This window comes from Vigna radiata, unplaced genomic scaffold, assembly GCF_000741045.1.
Source record: "Vigna radiata var. radiata cultivar VC1973A unplaced genomic scaffold, Vradiata_ver6 scaffold_7, whole genome shotgun sequence".
NCBI lineage: Eukaryota > Viridiplantae > Streptophyta > Magnoliopsida > Fabales > Fabaceae > Vigna > Vigna radiata.
In genome coordinates, this window is record NW_014543262.1 from 2,031,080 (window position 1) to 2,044,970 (window position 13,891).

Below are 13,891 nucleotides of genomic sequence, written 5' to 3' on the forward strand. Positions count from 1 at the left end.
TCCAGACCAAACATTGCTTATGCAATAGGTAGACTGAGTATGTACACTCAATTCCTAATCAGGAATATTGGGATGTAGTTGCAAGACTTATGAGATACCTAAGAAGTTCAATGGATTATATAATTGGATATAGTGAATTTTCCGATGTGCTAGAAGGGTATAATGATGTTAATTGGATCTTTGATTTAGATGAGACAATAATCTACTAGAGATTATATATTTGCACTTAGAGATAATGTGATATCAACAAGGAAAATAATTATTGCAAGATCAATAATGAAATTTAAGTTTGTTGCCACTGAAATGCCTAGTAGTGAAATCGAGTGGTTGAAAAGTTTCTCAGCAAACATTCCATCAAGAATGAAACCAATCTCGTATGTGACAATACATTTTGATTTTCAGTCCGCAATCGTTGTTAATGCCCAAATTTCATTAGGATAATTGAGTTTGTTTTCAAAAATAAAAAAATAAAAATAAAAAAATTGAAATTAAATTTTCTTTGGATTTCTAAACTTTAATTTTAACGCAAAAAGAATAAAACATATATAATAATATAAAATAAAATAATCATAAATAAAAATAAAGAAAAGAAAGAGAAGGGGTAACCCAATTTGTTTTTAATCCTTTTTGTGAGCTCAACATCCAAAGGTTTTATATATATTCTCACCTCTACTCTTTGTTTTTTTACACCCCCTCACGAGACATGTCATGAGAAAATATTTTAAAATCTCTTGTTTTAGAGGAAGATGTGATTTTGATAAATAAAAACAACATTTTTGATAATAAGAATCAATGTCTTAATATTATGCTATGATTTTTTGCATTAAGTTTTTTCAATTATAGGAAGATATGACTTGCTGCATTAAGTTTTTGTCAACTTTGTTTAAAGTAGAACTCCACTTATTCGAACGTTCAAAGTGATCCAAATTTTTGTAATTTTTGTTCAATATGATCACTTTTCATAATAGCGTCTAAATCCTTAATGACACAACGTCCACTTGAGCAATCAATAAATGAGATGTAACTTTTTCACACACATTGCAACTTAATCAAATGCTTATGTCGAAATTGGGTATTTCAAAGTGGTTTTGGTGACCAAGAGGTCACCTTCCATTGACTTTTCGTTTGATAAAGAGGGAACTTTGGAAACTCGACATCATAAAAAAACTTCGAGCGCTCAGTCTCCTTTATTACGACTTTGAAATACTTAATCTTAAATCCTTTGAAAGAGTCTATGAATGACTTAAACAACCACTTCTTCTCTATGGAGATTAAAGACACCTAACCTCATTTGGTGCTCAGACACACATAGAAATAGCGAAGGAAAATGGAAAGAGTAGGAGTTAAGTCCATGGTGGAGCATATCACTGTGAATGCTTGCATACATGCCTAGGCATTTGGATATAATTGGGTGGGAGCCACATTTAATTCCCTAAGCATCGACGCTCGGAAGTTGGTGAAGGGAACTCTTACGAACATTTGGGCAAAGAGATAAGTATACACGAAGAAAAAATCTTTAACACTATCTCCTTTCCCACGATATACCTGCTTGACTGTCAACTTAATAAGAGCGACTTCCTCCATGTTTCGCACGATGCAGACTCATTCAGCCCACTCCTCTAGGTCTTTCTTCAAGCGAAAGCAGGTGACATATTCACCTACTTTACGAGATGCTCAGTCATAACCCGAGATCACCGACAAGTTCTGTTGGAACTCATCCCCTTCATTCTACCCATCAATCTCTACTCCTCCATAACGAAGACCAATTGCTATGTTAGAAAAGGTCTTATCACTATATACACCAGCTGAACTGCCAGCCGAGCCACTATTATGTTCACTTATTTCAAAGATCGAAAAAGACACAGAGCTCAAAGATGAGAATCGCGAGTCATCACTAACAAACCCTATGTCGCCCCTTTCGATGAACTGTAGGCGTTTTATTACCTAAAATTAAGAATGAATTGATAGACATTTTTTTTTGGTGTACACTTTTTTTTTCATTTTTATCTTTCAAATATTTGTTTTATTTTTAATTGATTCCTTAAATTTAATTATTTTTCAAAATTAAATAAATACAAATTATTCACAAAATAAATAAAAATAAATATAAAAATTATTTATATTTAATTTTTTAATTATAATTTTATTATAAAAAATAAATAGACGTACATGTCTTTTCAATAGTATTTTATAATATATTTTGTAAAAAGTGTTTACAAATTTTAGAATAACTATCACCATCAGTATTTCTATTTAGATTTTATACTAAATTAAACTTAATTGAATTTAATTTTTATATTTGATTTGAGTGATTGTGAACAAACATCAACAATTTTGAGATCTAGTAATATTTTTGGGAGTTGAGAGAGTTGTAGGAACAAATACAAACGGTGCAGGAAGTATGAACCCAAAATGGAATGAGAAAGCCCATAACCTGAGCGCGCCTCTGAACCAAATAGCAGAAGCGGATAACGGCAGGTTTTCTCCTTCTCTCCCTTTCCTCGGTCTATCACTCTCCGTCACTTTCTCACTCTCACCACTCTCTTCCTCTGAGAAGCAACACCTGCACTTCAAAACCCATACTAATAATAGTAGTAATAAGACGATGCTAGCATGTCCTAGCAGCTCCCTCCATGGCCTCGCCACGCTGCAACGCCATTCCCAACCATCTCATTTTCTCCTCTCCAATTCTCTCTTCTTCCCTCCCTCCCATCGCCTCGCCGCTTCCCGCAAATGCAACTTCCGCTCGCTTCATTGCGGCAGGAGTAGCTGTCGCTACGCCTTTAGAGCATCCGCGGACTCGCCGGAGGTGTCGGAGTCCGTCGTTGGCGACAGTGGCGTACTACAACCGTATTCCGTGAAGATTCCCGTTGGTGATAGACATGTGAGTTTGTTTGCGTGAATTTCTTTCTGTTTTTGCCTTGAGTAGACGTGTTTGGCTTGTTTTGGTTGGGGATTGGGTTGTGGACTTTGAGGTTTATATTCTATTTGATTATTCAAATGTAATTGACGGATTGAAATTTGATTGTTTGGTCTTGTAAGAGAGTTGTTTTACGTTAACTGTTGACTGAAATTTGAAGATGTTTCTCATAGCATAGTGATGTACAGGATTTAAATTTTGGATATTTTTGTAGTCAGGTAAATAAAGGGAGGAATCTTCGGGTACTAATTGGTGAAGACATTTCCACACAAAATACCTATTATCATCTCTGTCTATCTACATGTGTGTTGATATGTATATGCATGTGCGTGTATTAAAATAAAGTAGAAATATTTATAAGTTTAAATTTCTTTCAGCTTAGAGCGTTGCCAATTTTTTTGAAGTCTCTTCACCTACCTTTTATTTATTAGAGGATATTTTTACTTTTCTTTTGTAAAAGTTAAGTTACTTAATTTGTTAATAGCATTTTAGAAAACGTGTTTGATCATGCTTCTTCTTTCAAGGAGAAGAGAAGTCCAAAGCCAGCTGGGCAAACACTGCGTAAAATTATTTATGCTTCCTTCTTCTGTCTCTTTGAAAGATTATCAATATACTTCATAGTTAGGAAGGGATGCATCTTTTCCTGTAAGTGATTTATTGCCATTTTAATGTTGTTTAGGTATGATTCAAAGTATAAAGAGTCAAAGTTATCAAATCCATATTTATGCTCTGAACTGTCTAGCTAATTTTTTGGGTCATGAATCATATAATATGTATCAAATGTAAGATTTAGAAACAATGAAAAAAAAAACTATAATATTGTACTGTTCGATTTAAACAAATAACACAACTAAACCATAATTCTTGTGAAACTATATTATTAGTTATAGTTGAGTTTGTGAAGCCTTTATTTTGGATGAGTGGAAATGAAGCAATGGAACAACCAAACAGTGAATGCATTGAATGAATAAATTGCAAAAAAAGTAGTGAATCAATTCCTTTTTTTTTTAAACGATTTAAGCTTCTTTGATTTCAATTTCTTTCAAGAGAATTAGTGGAAGAAAAGTAAAAAGAATTAGTGGAATGTTTGGAAGGTTTGTTGAATAACGTGTGAATCACCCCTAATTTTTAGTTATCAACCAGGTGACTGTAGCAATATGCACACATGGTCTACGTAAGCGATTATGCCTTTTTGTGGCTCTCATTGTTTTCATTTCTTTGCAAGGTTTTATGTCCTTAAATGCGTAGTTTTTTTTTTTTTTTGGATAAATGACATCTTCGTTATATTTTTTATGTTACATTATGGTTGTATGTGGGGTGTTGTTGTAATATCCTAAATTATCTTTATAGAGTAGAGTGGTGCATGTAGTACTAGTTTGATTTACATATTAGGTGTTGTGGCATTCTACAGATTTTGGTTGAGACTGGTCATATAGGAAGACAGGCAAGTGGCTCTGTTACAGTTACAGATGGAGAGACTGTAAGTTCCCATATTTCTTCTAGTAATTTTAGTTTATCCATGATTGTGAACATGAACATGTGGATAAAAACTGTGTTAAAAGAAAAGAAATTGATTGCTAAATGTTATCATATCTTAGGGTGCATTATGCTCTGAATTTTGTTAAAAGAAAAGAAAATTGATCGTTATGTTCTCAATCAAGTTTGTTTGTCTTCATAAACAAACAAGCTCAAGCTTGACTTTAAGCTCAACTATGTAAATGAGTTAAACTGAAGCTTGATATTAAAAGCTCATGAACAAGGGTGGAGCTACTTGTATTTTGAGGGTGGTCATGGCCTATGAAGCTCAGACATAGTCATGGATAGAAAGATACAAATAAACTAAAAAATATAGGACACAAGACTATTGTTGGATAATTATTGAGTCTACTTACGTTAGTGTAGTCAAGTCAGTAGGATTAAAGTAGGGAGTAGTGTGTTGGGTTATCTCTACTTACTTTACCTAGTTTTGTACCTAATCGTCTAGGACAGTCCCTTGGTCTTCTATCTCCCTATTATATGGACTCTTTATCAATATAAATAAAAGAACATTAGAAGGGACCTTCAAGCCCTCTAAACATATATTTTCTCTCTGTTTTTAATCTTAAGTACTATATATGTATGTATAGGATTATAAGTCTATTAAAATGTGTTAATCATACTTAATAATCTAAGAAATCAAGATAGAAAAGTTCTACAGGAGAAGAATTTATGTAATCTATCATTTTTGGTGATCCTCATTTAGAAATACAACTTCTAAGTCTGGTTCATCAATAGATAAGCTAGCAATCTCAAAAATTCCATTATCATCCCGATGAAAAGTCATCTTCTACAATATCCCCCAATTTAATTGTCTCGTCATTGTATGTTGAGGAATTTCTTGAGGGAAGAAGAAGGTTGCTATGAACAAATACTAGATCATCTGCATTTTGAGGTGTTATCTTATTTCTTTTCAAGGAATGTATAAATGAGTAAGTACTCCAATATCTTTCACAACAAGATCTAAATTGTCCAAGTAACTTGAGTGCTATCATATGGGTGTTGGTGCATGAGTTCAATGAATAATCCACCATGATTTTGAATCCATTTCACCTTTGTCTCTAAAATAGTCTACATTGGCAAAACCTTCGCTTCCATTTGGGAAGTTTCAAATCTTATAACCAGTCTCTTTTCGTGCACATCATCAAAGTATCTTTTAAAACACTTCTTCCTTTCATGAGTAAGTTCCATTGCTTGTTATCAGTGCTATCAGTATTGGATAATGGAAAATATCGGAGACCCAAAATTCCTTTATGAAATTATATCAGAAATCATAAAAGGTTATGGAGGAAGCATTGCGGTTAAAAGAAATATGATATATGCATATAGGTAATAATAGAAAAAAGAAAAATATAATGGTAATAGTGTTAGTGGATGCTAGAGCGAGATCGCCAATGGTGGTGAGTGGCGGTGGTAAGCGGTAGTGTCATCATCGGCTAGCGGTGGAAAACAGTAGCACCAATGATAGCAAGTGGCAGTATTAACAGAGAAAAATAGATTGTTGTTGTTTGGTTCTTGGGTTTGGAACCTAACAAGAACTCACTCAAATGATAGAAACAGAAAGAAAAAATGGGTTTTCTGTATTATTCACAGTAAAAGAAACCTTTTTACAAGGAATGAGTTGGGAGCATAACTTCCCTGGCTGAGGGCATAACCCCTCTCTACAAGCTAAAAAAGCCTGACTTTACACAAAGTATATTTGACGCCCCTCTATAGCGTTACATGAGCTCTGTTTATAGCAGCTTTGACCCACTCCCCATTAGAACAGAAACCTCTACCCCCTAACCGTTCGGTCTTCCACTCTCAACCGTTCGGTCATGCACCCGATTACCGCTACACTCGGCATCTCCTATTATACCGTTCGGCTTCTAGCCTAAACCCCATCTATCCCAACATCCTATATCCTAACAATTGTATTGTAGATAGGGTATAGGGTTAAATTCTAATGTTTTTATTGGGTCAGGTATGGCCCAACTTTTAAGAAAATGATAATTTGGGCTGATAACCCAACAAAAGACTAAGAGAAAAGATTTGGAATTTCAAAATTTTTGGGGTGCAGCTACAATGACGGGGCATACGAAGCAATAGCCCAATAGGATGCTAAGGAATGAACATCTTGAATGTGGGATTAGATAATTTTGGGTGGTCCAACTACGGATGACACGATAGGTCTAACAAATTTTACTAGGATAGACTTTGAATGACTTGATACTATGTTAGGAAATGAGTTTATGTCTAACTCAACCTTACAAAACTAGCTTATAAAGTAATGGTTGCACTCCCCCCTCCCCACCTCACAGACACACCCACATTCTCTAGTTGTTGTGGGGTCTCCGACAATAATGTTATAAATTTATAATATTATAAGTTAAAATGTACATAGCAAAGTATAATCATAAAATTAATTTAAGAATATAATGTATTACCTCAATGAAGAGATGTGCTACTCTTAGTTTAACAATCAATTAATATTGAGGTTTGTTGGAATTATTATTAAATCTATTTAAGCTAGTGTAATCATCATTAGGTCTAATGTAAGGAGTAGTGTGTTGGAAACCTCTTCCAACTGTACCTAGTTTTTTGTGTAGCAGTCTACGACAGTCTTTTGATCTTTCAGTTTCCCAATGTATCAACTCTCCTTCATTATAAATAGAACATCATAAGGGGGTTCTTTAAGCCCTCCGAAAATATATTTTCTCTATTTTAATCTTAAGTAGTTTAATACCTCATAAAAGGATGAATGCTCAAATTTTTTCTTTCTTTCATGTTAGTATCTGACCTTTCTCACATTTTTAATCATTGAATCCCACATTTCATATACCAAGTTAGGGGAAACTATATTCATATTTGTTTTCTTGAGAACATCATAAACAGGGGAAGTGAAAGTAAGTGTATAATCAACCTTTGTCTATCAATCATTAACCAAGACACTTTCTTTCAGAAATTGTGCTCTATCCACATTGTCCTCTTTGTAAGACGACCATTCATCACTAATAACCATTTCTTGAAATCATTTTTTCAAACTAGACCTCTTGAGCATGACTAGGTTGAAGCAAATCAAGTTGGAGCAATAACAAACAACTTGAATGAGTTTAAATTATTGAACATTGATTATGTCAGAGTGCCCCACAAATTAAATTTTTAGTACAGCTAACATCATTTGCAATTTGTGGGATCCAAGAGCATTGTTGGTTAGTATCAATATTTCTTTCAGTGTTTTTGGCAGCAAAAACATTTTTCAATGCAAGATCTAAGGTGTGTACAACACAAAGATTGCAATAGATTGAAGAAAATTCTAATTCCATGAGCATATATGTTGCCTCACAAACATCCGTGTTATCAATTACAATTTGTACCACATTTGTTGGCCCAACCTCCATAATGGAATCTCTCCTATTAATTACTGAATCAATAGATTTCATAAACTCATTAAGAATGTATTTGATAATAGGAAAAAATGATCAAACTTTAAATGACCTATAAGGAGCTGAAGCTTCATATTTTTCCGCTAGTCAAGTCCAAGCTTTAAATTTGGCCTGTATAAATAATTGAGTCAAGCTTGAGCATTACATTTCCAAGCCAAGTTTGAACTTTAAATTTTAAGTGTTCAGCTTTACTAGTTTACACGTCCAAAGTATTTCATCTTTTACAAAGAAGGCAATTGTATGAAATTTTTCTCGTGGGTTCAAAATATGGTTAGTTTTTCTATATACTTCTGCAAATATGGTTCAAAATTTGTTATGTACATTGTGCAAATATATTGTTAACTGGCTTGAGTAAATAATTATGTTCAAAATTTGTTATGTACCTTTTGCAAATATATTGTTTTTTTGCTATACAAGGAAAAATTATTGATGTTATTGAGAGGTTAGTAAGTGTTAATGCCCATATACTAATATTTGCCTGTGGAATATTTAGCCTGGATTAGAACATTGAATAAATTAATATCATGTAATGAGCTGGAGAATATAGAAATTGGAAAATAATTCTTATGATGATGCGATGATACTCATAATTCAACATTGATACTTACCAGACTTTTTCTTAACACTTTTATTTTATTTATTGAAGAAAAATGATAATATTTTACATTGTTTTAGGATGGAAACAATCATTAACTTGTTCATGAGGAATTCAGCATTTATTCTTTTGAAAATTCAAGCTGCTATTTTTCATATTGCAGATCGTGTACACAACTGTTTGCTTGGACGATGTTCCTAGTGAACCATCTGACTTTTTCCCCCTTTCTGTTCATTATCAAGAGCGATTTTCAGCAGCTGGTCGTACTAGGTATGTCATATACATTATCTAGATTTCTTTTTACTTATTGCATGATTCTTTTTATTTACTTGTATAATACTTCGGTTTACAATTGTTTCAGTGGAGGGTTTTTTAAGCGAGAAGGAAAGACGAGAGACCATGAGGTACTACTTTTCTAGTCATTAACTCTGGCTTTACAGTAATGTGACAAATGATCTTTTATTCTGGGCACCCATCTTATATCTCAATACTTTGTGACTTGTATTGGCAATTTGCTTTCCTCTTTGGTTTTGAGATTCACTTTTACTTACACGGTCAGTTAATGATAGAAAACTGATACTCTGATTTGTTATTATGGAAAGGTTGGAAGATACAAGATGAATATGAGACTTTGTTAACATAATATACAGAGCTTAGTTACGAGTTAGCTATAACTGTCTAAGAGAGCGGTTACACTTGCTAACAGTACAGCTGCTGTAACATAAAGCAACTGTCTAACTGAAACATCACTACCAAACCTAATACATGTCAGACAGAGTCCTATGCTCACAATTATGATCAACACTTGCATTATAGTTTCCAATCATCAAAAATAGTGAAATATGGAGAGACTGGAATATTGCACTGAGTAGTCTCCACCCCTCCTCAGTGTTATTATACTTTTTCCTTAGGAGGACTCATTGTTCTTCTTTTTACATAAAAATAAATACTAAGTGTTGAAAGTAGTGAATAAGAGTAATTTCTAGGAAATACACTTAGGATAATCTATTTATAACGAACCATAATAAAGAAAATATGGGCTAAAGCCCAGATACATAATATTGTAACTGACATAAGATACTTTTAACTGATAGTATCTTAACAATATAACACTTTCCCTCAAATGGATACGTATAAATCGTATGTATCAAACATGTTAGAAATATAATCATTTCTAGGTTCTCGTAAAGACTTAGTGAAAATATCTACTACCGGATCACTTAAGTTAACAAACCCAGTCTTGATGTCACTAAATTCAATCTTTTGTTAAATAAAATGCAGCCAATCTTAATGTGTTTGGTCTTTTCATGAAAGACAAGATAAGAGCTAATATGAAGAGCAACTTGATTGTCACATATAAGTGTCATTTGAGTGATATCTAAAAATTGCAATTCATTAAGTAATTGTTTAAGACAGACAAGTTCGCAAGTGGCTCAGGCCATAACTTTATATTTTGCTTCTGCACTAAATTGTGTCACGACACTTTGTTTCTTACTCTTCCAAAAAATCAAGTTACCTCCAATCGAAACAAAGTATTTGTCAATAGATCTTCTATCAGAAGGAGACCCTACCTAGTCAACATCTGAGTAACAGACAACTTAAGTATTATTATTGTGACTATTTAGCAAACCTTTTCCAGTAAATCCTTTAATGTACTTTAATATATGGATAACTGCCTCCCACTGATTTTCATATGGAGAATTGAGAAATTGACTCACAACATTGAATGCAAAGGAAATGTCAGAACGAGTAATAATAAGACAATTTAATTTGCCAAATAATTGTCTGTACTTCTTTTGGATCGGAGAAAGGATTCCTTGTTTAGGTAGTATTTTGATCTTGGGATCCATGGGCATGTCAATAGATTTTGAGTTCATCAACCTAGTTTCCTCCAAAATATTCAATGCATATTTCCTTTTAGATATAACAATACCATTGTTAGATTGTGCTATCTCAACCCGTAAGAAATATCTGAGTTTTCCAAGATCTTTGGTTTGAAAGTGGTGATAGATGTGTTGTTTCATCTGGGAGATGCCATGTGTAAGAACAATATCATCAATATATACTATTAAAAGACTGAATGATCTGCCTCACTACGAGTCATGCCAAACTTTTGAACAACATTGCTAAATTTTCCAGACCAAGCCTCAGGAGATTGTTTCAAGCCATATAAAAATTTGTGGAGACGACATACCAATCCAGAAGACTCCCTTGAGTAATAAAACCAGGAGGTTGAAGAGTAGCTCTATATAAGCGAACAAAAGCCACCTTTGCCACTTGAGAAAAAGTATCACCATTAGTCCAAACAAAAAATATGTAACCATTGGCCGCAAGACAAGCATTGAGATGGTCAATAGTACCATCAAGATCAACTTTGATAGCAGAACCAACAATAAATTTCCCAGAAGGTAATGGGACGAGCTCCCAAGTTCCACTATTCTGAAGAGCACTAGTTTTATCAGGCATGGCCTGATGCCAACTAGGATGGGTTAAGGCATCATCTACAAATTTTGGAATTGACACTGTAGAACTAGAGGAAAGGCAAGTATAAAACAATGGAGATAATCTATGGTAACTCAAAGCAATTTAATGAGGAGATAGATTACGAGTAGAGTGTATACCTTTACGGAGGATAATTGGAAGTTCAAACCCAATTGTCAGAGCCGGAGGAGATGGACGATTGGGCACTAGAAATGTGTCATTTGGGGAATGATGAGCACGCGGTTGTTGACTATACACCTGAAGGGTTGATGGAGGTGGAGAAGTCAGAGGTGGACTAGACATAACAGGATCACAAATTACAGGAATATTAACTATAGTAGAGGGAGACACACACGAAGAAGAAGATTTAAAGTAAAGAGAAGACTCATTGAATGTGACATCAACCAAAACAAAATAGTGGTTAAGAGGAGAGAAATAGAGTGGGGTACCCCATTATTACATACAAATGATGATATCCAGTTAATGAGATAACATATTTAAGCATGCCCCCAAAAGTGGCAAGGCACCCAAGCATTGGAATGGACCAAACCAGAAAAGGATGAAGACATTTTGTACTAGGAGGATAGATGATGGTGCTTTGCAAATTGACATACATCACAATTGAAGACTCAACTAAGTTTTTAGAGAATGAAAAAGGAAACATAGACTATAGAGCATAAAAAGATGGTCGTCATACATGATGGTAGAGAAGCCAAATTTGAGAGGATTCTAAAGTAGTGCAAGAAAAGAGTCCATAAAACTAACAAATAGGAAAATTGAAGGAAAAATGGGGGTGGGGGGGGGAGTTAATTAGTGTGTAAGTGGTTGGGAGGGTCTAAAAAACGTACTGATCTTATACTCTTTATTTCATTTTCTGTTATTCATTCTCTGTTCTTTTATCTCTGTTTGGGAATGTTTCGCTATAGATGATCATCAATATATTTGCTCTTGTTACAGAAATCTTTGCATAGATTTAACCAGTTCTATCATTATGTACTATGAGTTGGTGGTTTGGAAGTTTCTAAGCATTTTGGACTGATTCAACTTGACTTAATTTTGGCTTGTATGTATTATTTACAATTTGGATTAGCTTTCTGCTACAATATATTTTGTAGAGAAGATGACATCTTATTTATATAAACGTTTTGTCATCTGTAAAAGGTTTTCTTTTTAATTCCTGTCATTAACTTTTCATTGCCATATGTTGCTCGCAGGTTCTTATTTGTAGATTAATTGATAGGCCTCTACGTCCTACCATGCCAAAGGGATTCTATCATGAAACTCAAATATTGTCTTGGGTATAGTCCTTATAATTTCACTTCTTAAAATTTTATTGCTAGTGTCTACTTCAAATGGTTCACATGCTACCTTTTTTTTTGTGTGCTGATGGTCCAAATTTATTGACTCGAGGATAGATATCTATGGACCAATTATTAAATTTCAAGAAAAATATCACATTGAGGAAGTTAATTTTTTCTTCAAATTGAATCAATTTATATATTTGGATAAATTATCAATAATTTTGTTAGTTGTGAAAATTGAGATCCTACCTAGGATTGGAAAATAAGGAAAATTATGCAAACCATGAGATTACACTAGATAATGAAATTCTGCATTTTTGGATCCATAACCTTTTGAAAATGCATTAGTAGGTTGAATGCTCGTCTTGAGTCACAAAAACACTTGAGCTAAAGTTACAAGTTAACAATCCAAATATTAACGACATTGTTTTTACAATGTGTGAAGCTAAAACACCAAAAAAGAAAAACAGCCCAATCATAGTTAATTGTGTGCATTTCCACCAATGCAGCACACCCAAAGGAGGAGGGTTTTATCAATCACATTACACTTTCATCTACTACAATTAGTATTCTTGTTGTTTGTGATGCTCTAGTTGTGCCCAATCTACCGTCCAATTCTCCTCTTCACCCCGACTTCAGGTTTATAGTGAAAGACATAATTCCCAACAACCAATAAGTAACTCACTTTAAGTGTCCACTATTTTGACTCCTCCTGCCCTGACAACTGAGTTTAACCTTTCAATTTCCCTTCGCAAAGGTATACATTTTACTCGTGATCCTTTCATCTATTTCTTCTGTGTCCATTCCTAAATCTGTTAGTGATGCCTTAGCTCATTCTAGTTGGCGTCAAGGCATGCTAGATGAACTAAATGCTTTACAAAATAATGGAACTTGGGAGCTTGTTCCATTACTATCTGGGAAATTTGTTGTTTGTTGCAGGTGGGTTTTTGCTATCAAAGTTGGTCTTGACGGTACTACTGATTGCCTCAAAGCTTGACTTGTGGTCACAGGTCGCACAAATATTTGGATTGGATTATGGTGATACTTTGTCTTTAGTGTCTAAGATGGCTTTTTGTTCGTTTATTTCTAGCCATGGCTGCTCTTCAATAATGGCCTCTTTATCAACTCGATGTCAAAAATGTTTTCCTCAATGGAGATTTGTAGGAAGAAATTTATATGGAGTAACTTAGATTTGTTGCTCAAGGGGAGTCTTCTGGATTGGTATGTCATCTTCGCAAATATTTATATGGCCTAAAACAGTATCATAAGTTCTAGTTTGGAAAATTTAGTTGTGTTGTTCAACAATTTGCTATGACTCGAAGTGAGGTAGATTATTCAATTTTTTACCGCCACTCAAGTGCTTGATGTGTCTATTTGGTAGTATATGTTGATGACATTGTTCTTACAGACAGTGACTACCATGACATCTCTTAGGTGAAACAACACCTTTGCCACCATTTTCAAATAGAAGATCTTGGTAAACTCAGATATTTATTGGGTATTGAGGTTGCACAATCCAACAATGGTATTGTTATATCTCAAAAGAAGTATGCATTAGATTCTTTTGGAGGAAATTGCTTTGATGGCTTCAAAATTTATTGATACACCCATGGATAGTAATAGTAAACTCCAA

General features: G+C 33.9%; 1 protein-coding gene across 2 annotated transcripts in view; it reads left to right on the plus strand.

The window, feature by feature from the left end:
• Window positions 1-2,386: 2,386 nt before the first annotated feature.
• The window catches only part of LOC106753910 (polyribonucleotide nucleotidyltransferase 1, chloroplastic), a 49,881-nt gene continuing 38,376 nt past the window's right edge, over window positions 2,387-13,891 (plus strand). For both annotated transcript variants that reach the window (XR_002666835.1, XM_022777691.1), the window contains exons 1-5: window positions 2,387-2,884; window positions 4,332-4,400; window positions 8,640-8,746; window positions 8,838-8,880; window positions 12,172-12,255. Coding sequence is in view for 1 of the 2 variants with exons in the window: in XM_022777691.1 (XP_022633412.1) it covers window positions 2,402-2,884; window positions 4,332-4,400; window positions 8,640-8,746; window positions 8,838-8,880; window positions 12,172-12,255 (786 nt within the window). In the remaining variant the exon portion in view is untranslated. The remainder of the gene's footprint in view (window positions 2,885-4,331; window positions 4,401-8,639; window positions 8,747-8,837; window positions 8,881-12,171; window positions 12,256-13,891) is intronic.